Here is a 22756-nt window from a genome sequence, read left to right on the forward strand (position 1 = left end):
AGGGACAGGCGGTCAACCACTTTTGATATAGGAATCAGTATAGCGTCAGAATCGGACTGACAAACGCACAGTGCAGTGTTGTAATACCAATAGAATTTGCCCTTGTGAAATTTTCATACTGTTAGGAAAATTCTTTCAGTTTCCTCGTGCATTTTCAGTCAGTTTTCTGAAATTCTTACCGGTCCAAATCATCGTGGGAATTTTGTCATGGACACTGATGAAACAAGTCAGGTAGATTCTCGTAACGTACCTCGCTGATATCTTGTGCAGTAAGCGGCGAACAACGAGCAGCTGATGCAGGAAGATGGCCGCTCTCGATACAAACAAATAGTAGCCGGATTTGCCGAACGAAATTCGCGGTGGAAAGTTCCAGGTACGGCGGTGAGTTTTCGGCGATACGAAATTCACGAAAATCATCACGGAAGATCATGATTACCTTGCGGATTTCTTAAAAGTTACTCCACGTTGGAACCATCAGCATTCTAATTAATTGCGAATGTCTCCTTTACCTATCTTGACCTGCTCAATAAAATTTTCCACTTCTAACGAATACATTATGGAATCAGATACTGATTTGCTGTATTAACAAGGGCAACCCCATTGAGCGACCTTGTTGGATTTTATGCGAAAATTAATATGGTAATGAAACTTTTGAGATTCTTTTTTTACGTTTTTTTTCTTTTTAAATCTTTCTGTGCTTCTGTTACTATCTGAATGTGTCGTGAAGTCAGGATATGATAAGTTTTTTAAAATGTGTTTGTGAATTTTATTAAGAGTCATTAGAAAATTAAATATAATCAAGAAGCCAAGGATTTGTTCATAATACTGTGTAATTCTTTCTTGGTCCTTCTTTATCTGAATGGATGAAGTTGTTGATAATACAAAAATATCTTATTATTGTTTTATAGATGTCAAGGGTTGTCCATTAGAAGTTGAAAAAAGATGGCGTATGATCCAAGGAATGTAAAGTATCCTTCGGATATTCATTCTCAGCAGCATCCACAGTCGACAGGTTATCTATATCCAAGTCACCCACCACAGCACACACAACAGACAGACGAGAATCGCAACGAAAATCACTGTGGCAACAAGGAAATGTGTACACAGAATAATCAGCAGTCCTTAGGGACTCAAACGATACAGAAAGTAGATGCAGCTACGATGACAGATCCTCTTCAGATAGACTTCAGATTGACCTCAGAATATTTAGCACGATGTTCCAATTCATTGGGTCTTCCCTATGTGTCAAAGTATGAAGATAGCAGCAGTACCTCGTCTCAAAACTGCCAGGAAGTCAAACCGAAGATGGAGTTTGAGGTAGAGCCACAGCATATTAATGGTAAGTCTTGCCGTAACCTTGTATACCACAAAAATTTCTTTATATTAAAACTACTCGTATTATACTCTAGGTATGCTAATCTACCACTGTCCAGAGTGTGCCTATCGATTTGAAGACCGAGAAACTCTTCATGAGCATCTCGAAGATCACAGACAGCGTCCACATATCTGTGATATATGTGGTGCTAGTCTCAAACGTAAGGAACACCTGGATCGTCATAAACAGGGTCACAACAAGGACAGACCTTACCAGTGCAGCATGTGTTGCAAGGCTTTCAAGCGAAATGAACACCTAGCACGACATATGATAATTCACTCCGGCAGCAAAAATCAGATTTGCACAGAGTGTGGCAAAGCTTTTTATCGAAAGGATCATCTGAAGAAGCACCTTCAGAGTCACAGCGGCAATAGAAATAAAGGGCTGAATAATTCGCAAAATAATCAGAATGCTCAAAATTCCAGTGAGGAAGGTTTGAGCAGCTTTGCAATGATGATGAGACAAGCTGGACCACCGCCATTCTCTATTTTGAGAACTTAGCTCCGACGTTAATTTCTGTGACAAGATCACTGAGATCACTTACTGTCATTTAATAGGCAGGAATAAGAACGGAGTAATACCAGGATGTCAGAATCAAACTGAAATGATGCATCATGCAAATTACTCAATAGTAAGAATACACTGACCAGTATCCGAATTGTATATACATACGTGTACTTGGTTACGTGAGCATGTGACATCCTGCAGAACTAATTGCAATCGAAATGCATAGGCTGGAGAAAAATGAAGGAATCCATAACGGCATTTGTTACTTATCGAAGACTAAGAAGCATGCAAAAGGTTGAGAAGAGAAAATAAAACAAAGAAGAAAAACGGATGCCCAACTAGATTAGTATTTCTCAAGTAAACTGATATTATAATACTAGGCTACTAGGTAAATAGATGCGCAATGCCTATCCAGTATGTCTCTCTCTGTCTCATACTATCATACCAGAAACGTACGTAAAATATCGGCCAGTTGCCTTTATCGAAACCGAAAATGCAAACAAACGAGAAACGGTCAACCTTTGAAACAAAAAAATAAATAGGAAAAAAAATGCAGCTCCGAAGTGTAGTAAAAGACTAGGCAAGCACAAGGCGAGGAAGAAAGTTTATTCTCCTTTTACTTTGTTTTTGAAGAAACTTGTACGCTTAGTTTGTCATGCTAAAATGATAACAGAAAACGGAACGAGTTTCCCTGCAATTTTTAGAGAGAGGCGTTTACGATGATTATAACAACAGTGACAGAGTGCGAAAGTTATAAAAAATATGTATAACGCATATGTCTCGAACGTTTATTTGTCTTGAAAATAGAAGCAAGACAAACGTGGAACGAGTAACAAAAAATGAAAAGCGAGAACACATTGCAATGTGACTAATTAATAATTTCATTTAATATTTACATCATGCTCGTGCATACATCAATATATATATATACACACATATGTGTTATATATATTGTTAAATGTACGGAACCCCCCCCCTGGCCCTTCTACTTGTTCATCTATCCCGATTGTAAATTATTCTATTTATTAACATGCAAGGACCCTATTATTATTATTGTCATTATTATTATTAATAATTAGTTATCTTTATCATTGCCTTTATTGCGTAGTTCTAGGAAAACTTGGTAGCGAGCATGCACCGATAAGGGTGAGCGAAAACGTCGAGACAGAGACAGGGAGAAAAGAAAAAAAGAACAGTAATACTTCTTCTTGACTATCCCCCCGCGCCTAGCGTCCTCTCTCTTTCTCTTTTCGACGTTCGTTATTGACTGTAAAATGCGACCGTATTTAAACAAAATAAATCATCATTATTATTATTATTATTATTATGCGAGTTTCCATACCTATTGTTGTACCGTATTTTCCTCTCTGCGTTCGATACGAAGAAATTTTTCGAGAATTCATCATCGCCACTGTGTCCAGTAGCAGTGTGCACAGTAATAGTAAGAGAAATAAATTGAAGAAAGGATCGAAATTTTGAACGAAAAAAAAAGCAACGCATTGAGTCACGCGTTAATCAAAAAGGAAATTAGGGTCCATGAAAGATGCTGATATATCGGAGTCATATTGAAAAGCGAGGATTAAATTAAATTGGATTGGAAAGCTTTCAGGGAGGATTAAAGAGAATGTTGCTTTTTTTTATATATATAGATATATTATGTATGTATACGGGTTTACATAAAGCAGCACGGGGGATGATGGGGAAATGTCTTAAAAACTTTGACAAATGTATTTCTCATTCACCTTTTTCTTTTTCTTTCTGCCACTTCGTCACGCGTGACCTCTCGTACAGTGAACAACACACGGGTCAGCGTTCTAAATTCGTCATATGAATTAAATTATGCCTGCACGGACGTCGACAACGTCGTGAATTTTCAATTGATTTTTTTTCAAAAATTTTTCCATTCTCAAAATACCCTCGTTCCAGCTCTATTCTTCGGCCTAATCGAAGATTGCACGATATTACACAAATTCTCCGTTACATCTCTCTCCTCCCTCTTATCTTCATTCTTGTCGCGCTCTGTCACTCTCGTAATTTTATTTTTCTTCCTTTCCCTCGCCTTAATTTAAATCTGTCTTTTCCTTTATTATTGTTTCACTAATTATACATTTTCCTCCCTTATTTCCTTCCACCTCTCATTCGCGTAATCTCATATCTTTCTTTTTCGACCATTCATTCCCGCTCTTTCACCCTCACACGCATATCCCGTTCTATTATTGTTTATAATAATAATAATTATTATTATTATTAAGCCTTCGCCGAGAAAGGGTCTAGCACGTGATTAATTATTTTTCACTTTCTTACCCCCACTCTTTCTCGTGTCACCATTTTTTTTTTTTTTCTTTATTATTCGTCTTAATGCACTCTATACAAAAATAAAGGGCTGAGATCATCAGAGGGTTCCTTTTTTTGTTCTCGCTTTAGCTCTGTACATACACGCTTTGTAAAGCTTAACTTTTTTTTTGTATATATTACTTTTGCTTTTATGTCTCGTGCATTCTTTATTTATTCTTCCCTCTCGCCCGTCACGTCACTCTCCAATGTATTATTAGCGCACAACGATACGAGCAATATAACCTTTGTATTACCTGCCTCGAAAACTTTATTCTCTGCCTTTGTTCCTTACCGTAGCGCGGGAAAATTCAAATTCGAAACCAGTTTTACGCCCTACCGTTACTCATGATTTCTTTTCCAAGTAACTCTCGGCTAACCAAGCTGCCTTTAGTGGCGCGCGCACCGCGCCCACGACTCGACGTTAAATTAACGAGATCAAGTTAAGTACGAACAAGGTGAAATCAAATATAAATTAAGGAAAAAGATAATCGCGTATAAGAAAAATTAATAACCATATGCAAAACATTGAAAGGTCATATAACCGTGTCATATCACCGCGAACGTTCACTATATATTTTCACGAGAACTATTGTTTTGTTTTATTTTCATTTGCCTCTCTCTTCCTCTCCCCAACTCTAAAGTCTAACTATCGGCAAAAGTCTATTCATTCTTGTCCCTTAAATGCTTTGTACTATGTCGAGGAATTTGTATATCGTTCATTCCGTGGTTGCGATTAAAGAAAGAAGGAAAGAGTAAGGGTAGCGATGAAAAACTGAAAAACAAAGAAATCCAATCCAACGGCCACTTTGTTGCGATGAAGCGGTTCTGCTAAAAGGGGAAAAAAAAAAAAAAAAAAAAAAAGAAACGATCAATTCCCATCAAATTTCAAAAATAAGACAAGGAAGAAAAAAAACATTACAATACGGGTGTGTGGCGTGTCTGTTTTGAAAAATGAATTTTTTTCTCCATTACAAATTCTAAAGCTGTATATGCGTGGCGTGTCACTTTGTATCTCGCGTGTCACGTATTTACTTTATTATTTTCTCTTTATCTCCATGTCATCCGTACAACGTTTATTCAAAATCTCCGTCGCACATTAAAACTCCCGCGCAGCGGACATTTTTACGAAAGCGTCGCACTTTCCAAGGACACGTTAGTTCGCACGTCTACCATCGTTACCAAACAAAAAATCTACTCCTCCGTCTCCAGACTTCTTTCCTACGCAAGTCAGAGGAACCAGCATTTTTCGCGGCGACAACAGTATTTAACTTTATTCAATTTCTCGCACGACAGTCCCCTTAAATCGTTAAATGCTCTCGGCTAAGTTCATCTTATTTTTCACATTTGTTTTTTCTCTCCATTTTTGTATACAAACTTACAGGCTACACGTAAATAACTTAAGGTGTACTCTCCTCGCGCCTCCCTCCCTTGCCATTGCGTCTGTTCGCACTTTTGTTTCGTATCTCTTTATTGTACCCCCTTCTTTTCTCAACATTTATTTCCCCCTCTTATCTTCTCTCCCGTTACGATTACAAGTACGCGGCGGTGGAGTATTTTAATACAGCTCGTTCTTATATATATATATATATAAATACGTGTACACGCGCATATACGTAACATACGCACGCGCGCAAATACACGTAATTGTAGGGCATTTCATGTATGTACTATTTATAATTATATTGTATCCTTAGCATATCCTTACGCTTGAGGTCTGACGAAACCTGAATTTTCGTGTTACTTGCTATAGAATACATCAAAAAAAAAAAAAATAGAGTAAAGAGGGGGAACAAAAAAGAACACCTTTGCTCACGGTCCAATTTTTATCTGCAAAGTAAAAAAAAACGCTTGACAAAGACCACGGGGGTTCGTGGCTCAACGAAATATTAAGAAAACAAAAAAAAAAAACAGTAAAAAAAGTAAATGCTACTCTACAATATAATCACGGACGTTTACGTACATACACATTACGTATGTATACACAGGGCTTAAAACTAAAGTTGGCTGTACTGGGTACGCTCAAGGAAGTCTCAAAGTCTCACGTTTTACATTTAAAGGGAAAATAAGAAACAAAAAAAAATTGAAATACAAAAGAAATCTATGGTAAGATGAAGGATGCATGTAAATTGAAGATGGCACGATGAAACAAATTTTAGATACCCGTTTTAATAACGGTAATATTAATGTTAATAATAATAATAATAATAATACTAATAATAAAGCATGACTTGCCATAACGGACCATCGAGTGTACGTTTCCATTAGACTTTTAAGAAAATTAAGGAATAGGCCAAACAGGTGTACTGTATGTCTAATATATACAGGGTGTTCCGAAACTACCTGACCCGGTGGGTATGGCGGTGTTCGGGAGGCTTCACTGATCACGAAAAGGACCTTCTTTTTGTCCGGAAGGTCATAGTTTTTAAATGGGAGCAGGTCAAAGTTGACCAATCAGAGGGAGGCGTCAAGAGAAACGTAGGCACCTGCGAACTCTGAGTTTTCTTCCCTCGCTTTTGTTTGTCGGTGGCTTGTTTCTTGTTTCCAATAGGCATGTCTTCGGCTGACGTCATCCTGCCCGAAGCCACCGAGAAACAAAAGCGATGGAAGAAAACTCAGAGTTCGCAGGTGCCTACGTTTCTCTTGACGCCTCCCTCTGATTGGTCAACTTTGACCTGCTCCCATTTAAAAACTATGACTTTCCGGACAAAAAGAAGGTCATTTTCGTGATCAGTGAAGCCATCCGAACACCGCCATACCCACCGGGGTCAGGTAGTTTCGGAACACCCTGTATATATAATATATATATATAACGTATTTTTTTAAAACCAATGGAAACGCACCCAATGACTATTGCGAGTTTAATGTAAAAGAAACGAAGGAACGCTCGCGACTACGGAGTGACCTTAGTTGCGCAAATAATCGGTAATTAAAAAACAAAATAGTATTGGACTCGATGGAAATAATAATAAAACGAGATCAAGAATTTCCATGAGAGATTCCAAGAAGAGTGGCAGACGAATGGAATAATTTTTTTTTTAACGAGAGAAACAATATATGTAATACCGCAACAATATGACAAATGGCGGGTCAATGTACGCGAACGAGCTCGGCCTGGTATTTTTATGTGAAATTCATGAGGACTCGCATTAAATATATATATTTTATATAGTATATGTTGTACATTCAAATACAGGCTGTACCACGTGTTGCGAGTATTTATCCGAGGAATGTAAGTTCCTTGAGAAATTAACTGCTCGCCGCTAGAGCCTTCTGGGGGACAAAATAATTTTTTTTTAAAAATTCTTTCGGATAGTGAGTGGTATAATTAAATTTAAAAAAACGATATATTATAGTAGTACACCCTGTATATATGCGTATTCCTATATTTGTTGCTGGGGGATACTTTGGGGACGATTTTAATTAAGAAGTCGCTATTTTGAGAACAAGTGGCTGTTTTGGGGACCGTCCTCAAAGAATTTTCAGCGTAATGACTGTTTTCAGGAGCATAAAGGGTTTAGAAATATTTCGTTAGATTAGAATTTCAAAGCTGTGATGTCCTAAGGTAGTAGTTTAAAAAAAAAACATTAGCTTGCTATTGTGAACGCACCCTTAATTTTTCGTATCCCCAAAGTATCCCTTGCTCGCACACACATATATATAATTCGAGGCGACGTACCTCGAAAGTTTTAAAAGTCATGTACAAAATTATTTTCTTTTTTTCGAAAAAACGAAAAAAGAAGCGCAAATTAAAATGAACAATACTTTTTTCAACGAGTGTATCGTCGTTAAATAAGTTTACGGTGGGGTCTATCGAGTATAAGAGTCAAGCGATTAAAATGAAAAAAAAAAAGAAATAATAATAATAAAATTCCTTGACAATTCTTTCGAATATAGTACATTATAATATATATCTTCTTTTAAATATATATATATTGCCACATATTTAATTTTAATGTATTTTCCAATTTTCTTTTTACGAATTTCACATTGGACTGTTGCACGCTCGAGATTAAAGAAAAAAAAGAACCGGGCGGGCGCTCTTGAAAAAACGAGAAGGCGGTTTTGTCGCGCGACGTTCGCGCGTCCAAAAAGTTTTTTTTTTTTTTCTGTATCTCTGTTTCACTCTCTTCGACCCCGAATGACGAGTTTGGAATTACGTGTTTAGACAATGGTACGGTAGCAGGTACCAAGCGCTAGAAAAAATCACGAGGAAATACTAGCGGAGATCATTACTAGACGTACTATATTAATTTTCGGACCTATTACCATACCATTCGTATTTCCCATTCGCTTACGAACTTATTTACTTGTCATATATACTATACTATATATTTATGTTTATGTATATTATATGTATAGAGCTACCATAAAAATATGCTTTGTCTCTCACGCGCGTTATGGCAAAACTCTCTGCGTCAAAAGGCTCTTAAAACTAAGTCTCTAAGGAGAAAATTTTGGTTTTTCTTTCCTTCTTCATTATTATACCGTCGGCACGATCGGAGAAAAGCGGCCATTTTCATTCACTTTGTTATCGTGTTCTTCCTTCGAAACGACACTCGTACCAATTTACATATAATCAGCTGTTCTTATGTCCGTTGTTCGAAATAAAATTACATTGGTATGCTTGGGTATATTAAAAGAAGTGTTTGTGTACGGCGATTGAAAGGTTATTACATTTTGTTGTTCTTGTAAAACGAGGTAAACGGTATTATTTCGAAAAGAAAAAGTGCATTCTCCATATCTGTCTCTCTCTTTTTCTTTTATCATCGTGCGCTTTACTAACGACACTCGTACATTTTCAGGCTTCGGCTTTTGCTTGTTAACGGAATGGCGTCATTTATACTTAATTTAATTTTTTCTTGCTCTGCTGGTACCTAGTATCCCGCACAAAATGTTCTCCACGAGTACTAATAACATTAAGATGCGAAATACTAGATAGGGATTAACCCTTTCAGGTCAAGTGGTTGGAAAAAGAGAAAGCACAATTTTATCTCTGCGTTTCAAATGTACCGATAGGTTTCTCAGTTGGATCGATAAGTACCTTTGTTTTTTTTGTCTTTTTAATAACTTAGAAATGAAAGGGTTAATAGACTCGTTGTCTCAAAATTGACCATGTGACCTCGTCCCCTGTTGTCACTGCTAAAGGATCATGGGTGCTTTCTCTGAAGCATGGATACGCACAGAAAATAGTACGTTATCAATAGAGTGTTGAACAATCTAGTTGTACAGAAATACGTTCAGAAATCTTACTCAGGAAAACTCGGGCACGTTGCGTCTCTTTTTATTATCGTTATTATGCAGAGGATAGAATGACACTAGAGTCCACTCCTGACAGGTTTCTGAACGTACCCCAGAGCGTACCCTTTGAGACAAAAGGTCACGAGGTGGTCAGAAAATGAGAAAAAATGTCCGCAAGCGTTATTATGCTAGGATGACGCTACCTCTTGGCCGAAGCGTTTGCCTGCTCTCAGAAATCTTTGACGTGGCCTAGGAAGCTGAGCTCGTGGGCCGCCGCCGCCGCCGCTGCCGCCTGGTAGTGACTTGGTGTAGCAAGTGTTGCCACGCTAGATTGATGCGCTGCCACATTAACAGCCGTCAAATGATGATGATGAAGCGTGTGATGAGGTGGATGAGGATGAATTATGTTGTTCGGATGGGGAACTTGAAAGTTCCCTGGTGGCGGGGCTCAGGATAGAAGAGGACCCGGATGTCCACCAGGAAGAACGGACGCCGTCGTAACCGTCGTCGTTTGCATACTCGAGGTATTGTTCTGCTGCTGGGATTGCTGTGTACCTGTAGCAGGATTTTAATGATAAAGTTTAGGTTAGCTTGAGTTAACTTATGTGACTAGACCATACGTTAGGTTAGATCTGAGTGTGTCTATTAAGCAACGTCTTGTATGCTTACCGGCATTCTGGCTGAGCTCAGCCTTGACTCTCCTGGCGATGTGGCTCCTCGTGTGCTTCCGAAGATGGTCTTTACGGTAAAATCCTTTGCCACATTCTGTACACACGTGTCTCTTCTCCCCGGAATGAATGACGAAGTGCAGAGTCAGCTGTTCCTTTCTTTTGAAGGCCTTTAAGCACACAGTGCAGACATAAGGTCGTTCAGGATTGTGACTCTGTTTGTGACGGGTAAGGTGGTCTTTTCTTTTGAGACCGGCACCACAAATGTCGCAGACAAATCTTCGTTCCAATGTATGGCCAAGGAGATGCTGTTCCAGGAGCTCACGCTCGGGGTACGCCATGTGGCACTCGGGACAACAATATAAAGTTGAACCGTCCAAGGCTGTGGTTAAACGTATTTCACCAGGTTTTGGCCTGGGTTTCTTCTCCTTCGGAGCTTTCTTCTTCTTCTTTTTTTTGTTCGTAGGAGACATCATTATATTTGGAGTAGTTGTTGTAGCCACTGCCACTGAGGTTGTTTGTGCCATCTCTGTCTCTTTCTTAATGCTTTCTGCTGAATACTTGAGGAAATGATGAAGACTCAATGGTAGAGTACTGGCTGGTAAATGGCTGAGGTAGTCTGCGACAGTAGATCCTGGTGTTGCCAAGGATTGCCAGGTTGCTGGCATACTGGCCGGGGTCTGGGTATGCGCATGCTGTTGATGATGTTGATGCATCGTGTACTCCTGCTGACCACCGTTACTGGCTGCTTCACCGTTCCTTTGTTGATCCTCCGACTTCTTGTCTTTGGATTTATCTTTTTCCTGAAGGAGGTTGCAAACATCTTGTTGATTTATTGTTTCCGTAGCCTGATAAAGAAATAATGATGTGATAGTAATTCAGTATCATCATATTTCAAGGCTTACTGGTCAATAATAAAATTTACAATACCTGGTGATAGGTGCGCTTTTCTTGCATTCCAGGAGAATTGGAAGGTCTCTGCTGAACAGATTGTGCTTGAGAATATGGTACATTTGGATAATGATGAACGTTGCTGTTCGGATAGGTAGTCTTGTTGTTCATCATCACTTGGGACTGAGGAGTTTGCACACCGTTGGTCTCAGGACGATATTTTCCCACAACCGGCACTCCAATAGGAGGCTGGTTGGGAAAATGATTAGCGTAGCGTGCCCCGGCACCGCCAGAACCGTCAGTTGCAAACTGGTGGATACTTGGTATAGTACCAGGAAAGTGGCCTCCAAACGGCGGGAAATTCATTGCAGACCGTCAATCAGATACCTGGAAGGAAAACCTGTTTACAATTAAAAAATACTTTACAGCAGTGCTACACAAGAAAGTATGTTCGATGACTTGAAACCTAACTTGATAAACTTATATTGAATATTCTATCTCGAACACTGCCTTAATAATATATCCAGCTACTGCGAGGATACAATAACTGATATTTACTATTCCACTAGACAAAGATGATCCTTTACATTTGATAAATCATTTAATACACAATGCAGAGTGAAATACATTTTCACAGAGCATGATATAATTCCCTCAAATATATGAATCCTAATTAACAAGAGTATTAACTCACAGTGGCGTCCTTCTCCCCATGTTTTTCGGCGCCTCCGTAAAACGTGTTACTCCTTATCCCGGAGTCTTACCAGACAATGGAGCAGTGGTGCGCGTCGTCGTTGCTCAGGACGATATTATTTAATCATGACACATCAAGTGAAACGGGACGGTAGCCACCACAAACATAAAAGGTCTCGCTCGTACGACAGATAAAAGGGTCGAGAAACACACCGCTGTCACAATGGCATCACCATTCGCGCTCGCGGCGACCTCCTCGGTTTTATTTACTCACGCCGGCGGCGCCGTAAGATGATGACGATGATGAGGATGATGATGAACAAGAAATGGAATAGATGTAGGTGAAAAGGTAGCGCCGCGACACCGCGTGACGGGACACTCCAGAATACGAATAAACACACACGCGAAATATAACGTTGAAAGGTTCGAGGATAAAGAAGCACCAGGGGTCGTAAATCACTTGATCGTCTATTGGTACGACGACGACGACGACGACAACGAAGGGAACAAAATTAATGAGAAAATAAAAAAGCAACGACGGCGCGAGGAGCAATCTCCCTCGCAATCCCAAACCCGGGATAAAACGAAAAAAAGAAAATAGAAATCGGGAGCCACCCGACTGCAAACTGATGGGATATTTTTGCGTCCGGTTCCTTGGTCGAAGATACTCGCGGCGGCGTCGGCGTCGTCGGCACGGACGGGGCAACCGTACCCTGAAGTTACTTCTCTCTATGGGGTAGGGTTATACCAGGAGGAGTATCGCCTGGAGTAATTTCGAAGGAACGGGAACCTACGGAGCGGAGGGGCTGCGCGATGCTGTCAGATCGGGGAGAATTTAGCGAGAAGGTGGGAGTAACGAAAATGATAGGGGAACCTTAGTAGTGGGAGAAATAGGCGTCTCTTCCCCTATATGAACCCACACTCAGCACCCGAACGGTGGTGTGTATCACAGGCAGTCGATAACCCGGGGGCCGAATTCGCACGAAATTCTGGAGAAAATGGCCGACCGGCACCACTGCCTTCCATCGGCGCAGAGCAGTGCTCAGTGCTGTCGGCACATTGCACAGTACCCACAGTATTATACATACGTGGCTCCGCTACGGCGGCTCAAGTCAAAAAGCGGTTTATCGTTACCAATTTTACTTGTCCCAGCGGCCACTCAGTATTTCGTGGCGTTCGTGATGCTTCATCCTTCCGCCCTCTTTATTTCGCGGCCATCACTAACGCCACCAGCGTCACCCACGTCAACAACCCTGTACTATACATACCACTGGTCTAGCGTGCACGGAATATGTAGCACCTTTCTGATCTCTACCCTTTCTCTCTCTCTCTCTCTCTCTCACACACACACACACACACGCGCGTACTCTCATTCTCTTCTCGTCTCTCTCTCTCCCTAACTACATGCCCACTATAGCGCTAAAATTCTTGCCTGATTTTGCTCACCATTTATGCAGCTACTTCCCGTCGGCTCTCCATTCTCTTCTCGTCTCTCTCTATGTAGCACCTTTCTGATCTCTACCCTTTCTCTCTCTCTCTCTCTCTCTCACACACACACACACACACGCGCGTACTCTCATTCTCTTCTCGTCTCTCTCTCTCCCTAACTACATGCCCACTATAGCGCTAAAATTCTTGCCTGATTTTGCTCACCATTTATGCAGCTACTTCCCGTCGGCTCTCCTTCCTGGTATTTTTTGTCACGTAATCGTTAACCCTAATCGCACGACCGTTCTCCTGTCCCTTGCCGTGCGTATTATATTGCTGAAAAGATTTTCCCTGGCACGAGTGCCGTTGACACCTGTCTCTCAAGTCGGCATTCTCACCCCACCGTCCGCCCTCTACTGTGTCCGCCTCTTAACTATTTTTTCTCTCCCCATTTCTCCCTCTCAACCCCTCGCGTCCTCACTCGCGCATTTAAGCCCCAGTCCGTATCATTCTCTCTCTCTCTTTCTCCCTCGCGCACAGAGTGGCATGACCGCGCCGGCGAAAATGCCCGAATCCATTGGTGGCGACGATGCCAGTGGAGTGGGAGGATAAGGGTGAGGATGGGATGGAGAGGCTCAACTTGGAATCGCTCGAAGCAACGCAACCCCCCCGCGAAGCGACTCATCTCACCTCGTTTGATCTCTCACCCTAACCTTAGATCACCCTCTCTTCAGGGAACACGTAAAGATACAGGCATATACTGCACCATTGCTACCCCACTGTTACTACTGGGCACATAACTGTTGTTGCTGCTATAGCTGCTATTACGGACAACCCTTGTCCTCCTTTTCCTCGCGAATGGCACCAACCCTTATATCCCCGCATATAATCCCCGTGCCTAGACATCTACGTAGTTGCGACGTACATCCTGGAGAAATGCTATAAAGCAGTTCTTATACGTCTCTTACGCTTATGAATAAATGACAAGTCATCGACGTGCTCGCATTATTGATAGTCGTCAGCAACAATGACACAGGCTGTATTGCTTGTTACTTCATTGAAACAGACTGAATGCATATGGATGAATATGACAGGTGACAATTCCCATTGCATACTTTTATATTAAATGTACGTTTTATTTTACTTTTTTTTCCAATATTTATGTAAGTAACAATGAAAATGGCTTACAGTCTATCCTTTACGACTATGATAATAGCTATGATGATAATAATAATAATTATATAATTATCATAAAATAATATTTCTCGTATATAGCTATGTATACCCACTGCCATTTTAATGCGATAATTACAATACAAAAAACGTATTTATGCACGCGCGTGCGTTTATTCCTTTTTTTTTATAACTTTTGTCTACCTAGTGCGTCTGTTAAAATGTGATCATCTGTTTAATTTCTTCTCGGTATGTGTCTCTACGTATCTACGTGTTCTTTTTCTCACGAGTCGAGAGGATTCTTTGCCATTTTTTTTACATTATTTCAGATTGTTACAACGATAGATTCTGCATTTTCCTTTGTTGTCGAGATGAAAGAATTGAATTTTTTTACATTGCCCGTTGTCGCGTCCGTGCTCATCGCCGCTGGGCAGAGATCTTCATGCTATTCGTTATTATTTGAATTTCTTAGATTTTCTTTTTTTTTTCAATTATTTGTGTCATCGATACTCCCTTTCTTATTATACAATGCACGTTAGCCGTATCATATCACGGTGCATCGGCGATGCACTGATTATGCCCACCGCTTTTAAGTAGAATATAAATATGAGTGTTGAGAATGAAAGAAAATAAAAGAAAAAGAAGCAGATTCATGACTGCATGGATATCAGAAAGAAGAAGCAACAGCAGAATCGCCAAGAAAGGGAGAGACGCGATTCGTGAAGTTTAGCTGCGCAGTGAATTTTAACAATTACGAACGGACATTGAAAGAAACTTGAAGAATAATTGTTCTAAATGTCTAAATACAATTAGATGCGAAAGAAATCGCGAATCCCCACGCGAAAAAAAATATAAAAGCTACGTATGTGTATTAATCGAATGGGAAAGCTGCTGTATTTACAATGCCAACCCGTAGCCTGTGCCAGCCCTATTACCATTTATTTAATATATATCTATATATATCTATCTATCTAATATATATATATATATATATATATTTATATATAATTTTAGAAAAGAAAAATGATCTTTTTCCTTCCCTAAATGGATTCCTGCACCACTTGCCAACGTATCGTGCTTTTTTTTTAATTTCTATTTTAATAATTTTCCCTGTGACAAATTTTTATTTCATTTCCTCACTTGATTCCTTTCTTTCTTTTTTGCTTGTACGTCAAAAAAATATACAACAGTCGCACGCGACATGATCACTTGTTTCTGAATTAATTATTGAAGAGCTGTACGCAGATCAATAATCCATTTTGGGAGAATGACGTCGTACCCGCTCTCGTAAATCTCACACTCTCGTTCTCTTTCTCTCTCTCTCTCTCATGCAATTCATCTCTTTCTTTCCTATCTAAAAAAATGAATCTCGCGTAATTCTTCACGGTACGTATATTATTATTGTTACTACTACTATTAGAAAATTCCACTTTTGTCACTTGGTGAACTCTCGAGTTTCCGATTTCCTAATTTCACTTTTTTTTCGATGTCGCAGAGACGCAACGTTGCCGCTTTTTCTCTCTCCACTAGTTTGCCTCTTGGCACAAAGAATCCTCAGATTCGTGGCTCCATCTATGATATATATCCGTAGTATTCATTGTCAGTCGAATCGTTATCAGTCGGCGGCGATGCTCTGCTTGTTAGATCTACCCTTGGCCTGTTGATGATTGAATCGGAAGTACCGCCCGGTGCTTTGGCCCGGGACGGTAGGCTCTTGCTAATGCTGTTGCTGTTGTTGTTGCTGATGATGCATCATCGCCATAGCCCCCGTTTCCGCGGCGGTAGGTAGCACAACGGTGGACTGTTCGCTCACAGCTATCTGGTGAATCTGTGCTTGGGAGCCCTGCCCCACCTGAATCTGAATCTGTTGCAATTCCGATACCGAGGATTGCTGAAGATCTGAGACGGAATTTTGTTGCTGCTGTTGTTGCTGCTGTTGCTGATCCGGTGCCTGCTGTTGTTGTTGCTGCTGCTGTTGCTGTTGTTGCTGCTGCTGATTTTGCGAATTATCTGACGTACCCAGAGGATCTTCCTTAGCACGTTTCGCAAGATGAGACCTCGCGTGCTTCCGTAGATGATCCTTTCTGTAAAAAGCCTTGCCACACTCGGTACATACCTCAGTCTTCTCACCAGAGTGAATGACAAAGTGGAGGTTGAGATGCTCTTTCCGCTTGAAACCCTTCATACATATGGAGCATATGAAAGGTCGGTCTGGATTGTGCCCTAGCTTATGTCTCTCCAGGTGTTCCTTGCGTTTGAGACCAGCACCGCAAATATCGCAAATGAATCGCCTTTCGATTTTATGACCAATTAGATGCTGCTCTAGGAGTTCTTTCTCTGGATAGGCCATGTTGCACTGCGGACAGCAGAATAGGGTGGTCCCATCTAAAGCTGTCACAATGCTCACCTGTCCTGGCTTCGGCTTTTTCGGCTTAGGAGGCTTCTTCTTATATTTCTTCTTACGCTTTGGCTTCGTTCCTGGTTCCTGACCTTCCACAGCGTCGGGTATGATTTCCGTTTCGCCCCCGGCTACCGTTATATGCACAGATTGTTCACCAGAAGCAGTACTACCGGTCGCGTCAAGACCATCAGCACCCAACGGACTGGACTCTATAGTGGCCTCCCGCTTTATCGTCTCCGCGGAGAACTTCAGGAAGTGATGAAGACTTAACGGAAGAGTACTCGCAGGTAAACGAGAAAGGTAGTCGGCCACAGTGCTGCCAGGAGTTGCAAGACTCTGCCAACTTGCCGGCATCGAGGTTATAAACTCCTCGTTACTCTGATTCCCTTGATTCTTGACACTGCCTCTTTTAATCAGGGCTACCGGAGTGGTACCTTCCTTCACATCCTCCTTAGATTCATCCATGCCCTCGCGAAGAATGAGATCTTGAGGTATCTGCGCGACCACCGTAAGACCTTCGGGAGCACCAGGTAGCTGAACTGTCTGCTGGATCGTCTGTTGAGACGTGGTCGTCACCGCTGTCGAAGTACTCTGAGTCGTCTGGTCGGACCTGAAAAATAATAACTTTCGTACTGACAACTATTCCCGTAGAACATAGTGCACGACCTGGAATGTCGTGTACCAGGTTGTGCACTGGTATCAGTCCTGATATAATCAGTCTGTCACTTACGTTTGCGTCGTGGCAACTGTGTTCTGAGGTTGAACCTGGATCTGAACGCCGTCAGGACCCTGTTGGCTGTAGGCAACAGTGAGTACAGTGGCAGCCCCCTGTGGGAATTGTCCCAAGGATATTGGTGCCAAGTGGTACTTTGGTTGATCACCGCTATTTCCACTCTGCGTGACACTCGGATTGACCACCTGGATCTGGACGGTTTGCTGCTGCTGAGTGCCATCCTTGCCAGGTACAGTGATTGGCAACGTGATGATCTGCTGCTGTTGACTGTTGCTACCCTGGGCCACGGCAAAGCCATTTGGATCAACTGGCCTCAGATAGTGGACACCACCCTCCCCACCGGACAGAACACCAACAACCTGTCCGCCAGTGGTGAGATTCTGTGCAAATTTTGCAGTGGCGAACTGGTGCACGGTGCCCGTAGGTAGCGAGCCAGTCGTGAAGCCAGGGAACGGGGTGAAATTCATCTTACCCCCGGATCAATCCTGAAAGAAGCACCAGAAAAATAAAAAAATTACACACTGTATATATTGAAAATTATCTCATCAATAGTACAAAATATTAAATATATATATTTTTTGAATTTGTTAAACTACGTTTCTCGTGTCTACTACAAAGACTTCATGAGAATATAGTAATCAGCAAAAAGTATCTAACGGGAAGGCAGAAATGATGGTAACACGAGTATAGGTTGTAGTAAGGCAATAGAAGACGATAAAGCAGAGACGAGGAAAAGACAAGTGACGTACAGTCAAAGGAAGGATCGGTAAAACTAAAACAAAGAAAGGGACAATCCAAAGTACAGACACGTGCCTCAAGAGTACAAGGGTAGGATTTATAATATGACAATAAAACACGAGGACACGTGGAAAATTCATCCCGTTGCTCGTACTGTTTACGGTATACTATGGTGGTTGTCATGGTATCATGTGATGGTGCAAGCGTAAGAATAGGTTCATGTCAGCTGATGATACTCTCAGACATTGGAAGATGTGTTCAACACCTCCTCTTGAACCACCACCTCAGCTTCCACCGTCACGATTCTCGTGTGTGGGAGAGTAATGAGGCTGGGGTGAGGGTATCCCCCACCTCACCCCTGGGTCCCCCACCAGAATGGGGAACCGGGAGCAGGGAGGATAGACCTCAAAGTGGCCCAGGATCGCACCCCACTCCAGCAGCTAGTAGTGCCCCACGTAGGGGGTAGAAGCTGCCGATGCTGGTGGCGGTGGCGATGCCGATGGCGGAGGTGGCTGATGTCAGCTCGTGGGGCAGCGACAGCGGTGTCAGACCAGCAGAGAATACATTGAGCCAGCCGTATTTTAGTAGAGTTGGCTGGCTGGTTGACTCTTTGGCTGACTAGAAGGCTAGCTGGCTGGCACGGAGGTGGCTGATGACCAAGAGGAGGTGGCAGCCAGACGTAGTACTACCAGTACGAAGCTCTGGTACTGGTGGTGGTGGAGGTGATCCCAAAGAAGGGAGAGAACATCAGCGAGGTACCAAAGTAGGGGATAGGGTATAGCCTATGGGAGAGGGACGCCTCCTCCTCTTTGTATGTGACGTTCCTCATGACCAGTAGGAAGGGAATCCCTGAGGGAGGTGGACTTGGAGCTTGAGGTGGTGGCGATCCCGATGGGAACATCCATAGGTGGGAATACGGGAACTTGACGCGAACTAGAGCTTACTTCACATTTCCCTGGCCTAGTCTCCGATCTTTCTCCAAGGAGGAAAGTCAAGTCAGAAAGCAGCGGATGGAATCGGAAGTTCAGAGGCAGGTACAGAGAGTTCTAGACACGAGGGCCTCAGGGTGTCTATTTGCGGATGTGTCCCACCGCCAAGGGTAGGGGTACTTCAAGAAAGAAGGGATACTCCAAACGCCTATCCAGGGATTCCAATCAAGAATGCGGACAGTGGGGAACCCTACCATGGGGTAGGGTAGGATAGAGTAGGGCAACGCAGGGTAGGGAACTGAACGGGACGGAACGAAGTGGAAATGGAAGGATGGGATTTTTGAGACTATTAAGAGATGAAAAGAGCGCACCACGTACAGACTAACCAGGACCGACGTGCCGTCCTTGACGTCGTCGCGCAGTACACTCTTCTGATACGCACTAAATAATAACAAACGGGCACCTACGATTATCGGCTGTCGACCCGGGTGGAACGATCGACTTGCCTCCTACTGGAACCATTTACCTCCGATACGTTTCTACATTCACCAGTTACACCATATCCTAGCCTGTGACGAATGTAAATGCGCGATCTAACCGTACGAAAAACTGTATCGTCCTCGTGATCTTCTCTGAACTCTACCTACGTCTAACGTCTTCTATCTACCTCGACAACTTCGAGTTTAATGCGGCGACAGAGACAGACGACTCTGACTTTCGTAAGGCGCATGACGTAATGGCGTCGACGCCGATTACACACAGGATGCATTTTAAACGCCAGCCGAGACAGAGCAACATTTCAGACACCGTTTCTCTCTTCCTCTACTACTCGATGTTTCCGTAAGAAATTCTAACCTGTCATTTAATTATCACAAAGTGCGTACATGACATAGGATTCTTGCCAATGCGACGCATATTCACCGTGCGCGACTACTACGCCGATGCCGACGCAGCCAACATGGCCGCCAGGGACGCCACGAGATGCACGAAGGCTGTATTACTACGCGTTCAACCTACGCAACGTACACTCTCATGTTTCCTTCGATGAATACGAGAGAATGTGTCTCGAGAATATTCTTAAAATAACCGTAATAACATCACAGCACGTTAACGTGTCCTGTTAAGGGATGATTTTAGGGTAATTATATAGATAAAGAGAAAGGCTATGAAGAAAGCGTAACTGAAGAATTTTTTCAGGGCGTTGGCCGTGTTGCGCCGTGACTCTACAAAAACAGGGAAACATAAAAGGCATCCGGTTAGACTCGACACGTCAGCAAAATGTCCGCCATGATTATTCTCAGCTAACACGATATAAAAAAATAGTCCCGAGAATTCAGAATTTCCGAGAGATAAAAAATATTTCATATATACATATATATGTAATTATGAAAGAAATATATCTATATTCAGGGAAAAATATGCGAAAACTACTGCACTGACGAAGCCAAGAACAGTAGGGATGCACTGGAACGTGACGGACAAACAACGCGAAGGCGTCGTCAAGTCGGACAAGACGGCCGACGAACGCCAATAAAGCAATGTAGGAAGGAAGCAGAGGAATGTAAGGCACTTCAAGTCAATGGAAGAGATGTGAGTCCAGAGTCAGACACAAGTTGATGTAAGTGAAGCAAAGCAAAGGCAAGCTAAGGAAACGAAGGCAGAAGGCAAGCCAAGGCAGGGCTGTTGTTTACACCCCCACCTCGTCGGGTTAGAGGCAGCGAGATGCCACGGAGGGGCCTCGGAGACCTCGGCGGGCACCCACCACCACGCAATTTCCAACCCCACCAGGCTCTCAACCACTGTCCGCAGCTCCAACCACCCCACCAAAGGCAGCCGGAGCCAGGCCGTGAGCCACGGCGAGGTCCCCGCGACGATTTTAGTGTCTTGGGGTGGGTGCGCTCTGTGGCCACCGTTTCGCGGTTTCTCGTCCACGCTTTCCACACGCTGAGCCACGATCATCCTCGCCGTTCTAACCTCAAACACCCCGGGCGTATAACGTTACTTGCGAATTCGGTCTTGTGCCCGCGAATCCACTACCACGAGCACCGCCACCACCGCCAACTCCACTTCCACGACGACGACGACGACGACGATAATAACAACAGAAACAACTACCACGAGAGCAGCTACTGTCTCTCAGGAACTGAGTCTACCTACGTCGGCTCTGTTCGGCCGTCTTCGTATCGTTGGGCTGACAGACTTGGTACTCACTTTTCTTTTTTCTTCCTTTTGTTTCACCGATAATCCTTATTCTTCAAGACACGATGTGTGCGCCTCTTGTGTGAACGTGTACCCGTCTTCAGGATACGTGTACGTCAGAAATAAAGTTCGGTTACTGTTTCTGTTTCCCTATCGCGAGAAAACGCGCCGAGCAACGCCACGCCACGCCGAGAGACTTCTACTACTTCTCTACATCAGCAAGAGAGCCACCGAGCACGCACCGAGAGAGAGACGGAGTAAGCGCTAGTGAGAGAGCGAGAGAGAGAGAGACAAAGCGCGCAGCTGAGCGACAAGGAACGAAAGAGAGCGAGAGAGAAGCACAGAGTGAGAGAGAGAGAGATAGAAAGAGAAAGAGAGGGACGAAGAAATAGAGAGTTCATCGGCGTCCTACTTACTTGTACTTAAATCCTCGTCGCAGTGCAATACTTGAACCAATACTAGACACTGTCACCCTGTACAGACTAGTTGAACACTGAAAACTGATCCGTTTTATTAAACGTACAGTGAAGTTAGCACGAACTCAGTTGCTCTATGTGAGTCCATTCGAAAAAGTACAAAGCGTGTCCACCTACGGTATATAGGCCTTATTCTCCGGCTTTGGTTAGAAACCTCCGCCTAAGTTGGCTTAATGGCCGAGCTGGCCACTTCACAATAGCAGTTCACTTTGTTTTATAGCTTCAGAGCTAGGTAACTCTAACTGCTTGAATGGTTGGTTTGTTGATTGCTGAACTTGCTGCCTGGCTGGATACCTGGCGTTCTCAATCCTTAGCGTAGCAGCAACTTTCTCATTTCTACAAGAACCTCATTCCAGCTCGCCAACACACTGGACACCGCGATGATCCTCTTCGTGAAACCACGTCATATGGAATATACACACTTTCTGTGTGTACATCACACACCGTGAGGCAGATAGATACATACGCACGTATATGTACGTCACACGCACATAAATGTATAAATTACGCGCGTGTAGATTTTCTCTCGTGTAATCTTCAAATAAGCGTCTATACTGTGTTCGAGCTAAGGCTGACACTCGCGTCTCCCTCTTTACGATCTATTCGGAACTTCGGGCGGACGGGAAAAAACTGTCAAAGTATCTAGAAAGGACAGAGATTTTGTCTTTTATTATTGGAATTGTAATTAGCGGACGATGCCATAAACGCGCTTCCGGATTTTGCACTACCGACCTGACTTCGCGAGTATGGCCGTGAAGTGTAGTGCGCGTCAGCAGGAGTAACATTCGACAAGCTAACGGTACTTAGCCACCGGGCGGCAGGTTCGGGCAATGCCGTACTTCGCTGCGCTTTACGTTACGTTTGCGTCCTACGCCACGGAAAAACAGACACCACGACGCTCCTGGCGTAGACGACCTCACGATACGCGCGCCTGTCCTCTTGTTTCCTTATGCACGTTGACGATGACTTAGTG

General features: G+C 42.8%; 2 protein-coding genes across 4 annotated transcripts; one reads left to right on the top strand and one right to left on the bottom strand.

The window, feature by feature from the left end:
- Positions 1 to 40: 40 nt before the first annotated feature.
- LOC107264767 (zinc finger protein 484) lies at positions 41 to 3209 on the top strand. 3 transcript variants are annotated; one of them, XM_015733388.2, is made up of 3 exons: positions 41 to 381; positions 909 to 1339; positions 1410 to 3209. In XM_015733388.2, exons 2-3 carry the CDS (start codon positions 943 to 945, stop codon positions 1874 to 1876), a joined length of 864 nt encoding a protein of 287 aa, XP_015588874.1. In that variant the 5' UTR covers positions 41 to 381; positions 909 to 942; the 3' UTR covers positions 1877 to 3209. The 3 variants fall into 3 exon arrangements, with proteins under 3 accessions (XP_015588874.1, XP_015588883.1, XP_015588866.1); XM_015733397.2 differs by having other exon boundaries at positions 41 to 373; XM_015733380.2 differs by having other exon boundaries at positions 42 to 639.
- Positions 3210 to 7514: 4305 nt separating this feature from the next.
- LOC107274667 (gastrula zinc finger protein xFG20-1) lies at positions 7515 to 22664 on the bottom strand. The gene is made up of 7 exons (XM_025080562.1): positions 21724 to 22664; positions 17439 to 17926; positions 16026 to 17318; positions 11435 to 11446; positions 11053 to 11389; positions 10124 to 10970; positions 7515 to 10009 (listed from the first exon to the last, which is right to left on the bottom strand). The coding sequence occupies exons 2-7, from the start codon at positions 17906 to 17908 to the stop codon at positions 9903 to 9905; spliced, it is 3066 nt and encodes a 1021-aa protein (XP_024936330.1). The 5' UTR covers positions 17909 to 17926; positions 21724 to 22664; the 3' UTR covers positions 7515 to 9902.
- Positions 22665 to 22756: the final 92 nt, after the last annotated feature.

Source organism: Cephus cinctus, unplaced genomic scaffold (assembly GCF_000341935.2).
Source record: "Cephus cinctus unplaced genomic scaffold, Ccin1 Ccin1_scaffold0013, whole genome shotgun sequence".
In the NCBI taxonomy this organism is placed as follows: domain Eukaryota; kingdom Metazoa; phylum Arthropoda; class Insecta; order Hymenoptera; family Cephidae; genus Cephus; species Cephus cinctus.

Bases quoted from the DNA above. Each gene is read 5' to 3' on its own strand.
- LOC107264767 (XM_015733388.2), top strand. From the start codon at position 943: ATGGCGTATGATCCAAGGAATGTAAAGTATCCTTCGGATATTCATTCT. The intron at 1,340-1,409 runs GTAAGTCTTGCC...ATTATACTCTAG, and splicing joins AGAGCCACAGCATATTAATG to GTATGCTAATCTACCACTGT.
- LOC107274667 (XM_025080562.1), bottom strand. From the start codon at position 17,908: ATGAATTTCACCCCGTTCCCTGGCTTCACGACTGGCTCGCTACCTACG. The intron at 17,319-17,438 runs GTAAGTGACAGA...ATTATTTTTCAG, and splicing joins ACAGTTGCCACGACGCAAAC to GTCCGACCAGACGACTCAGA. The intron at 10,010-10,123 runs GTAAGCATACAA...ATCCTGCTACAG, and splicing joins TGAGCTCAGCCAGAATGCCG to GTACACAGCAATCCCAGCAG.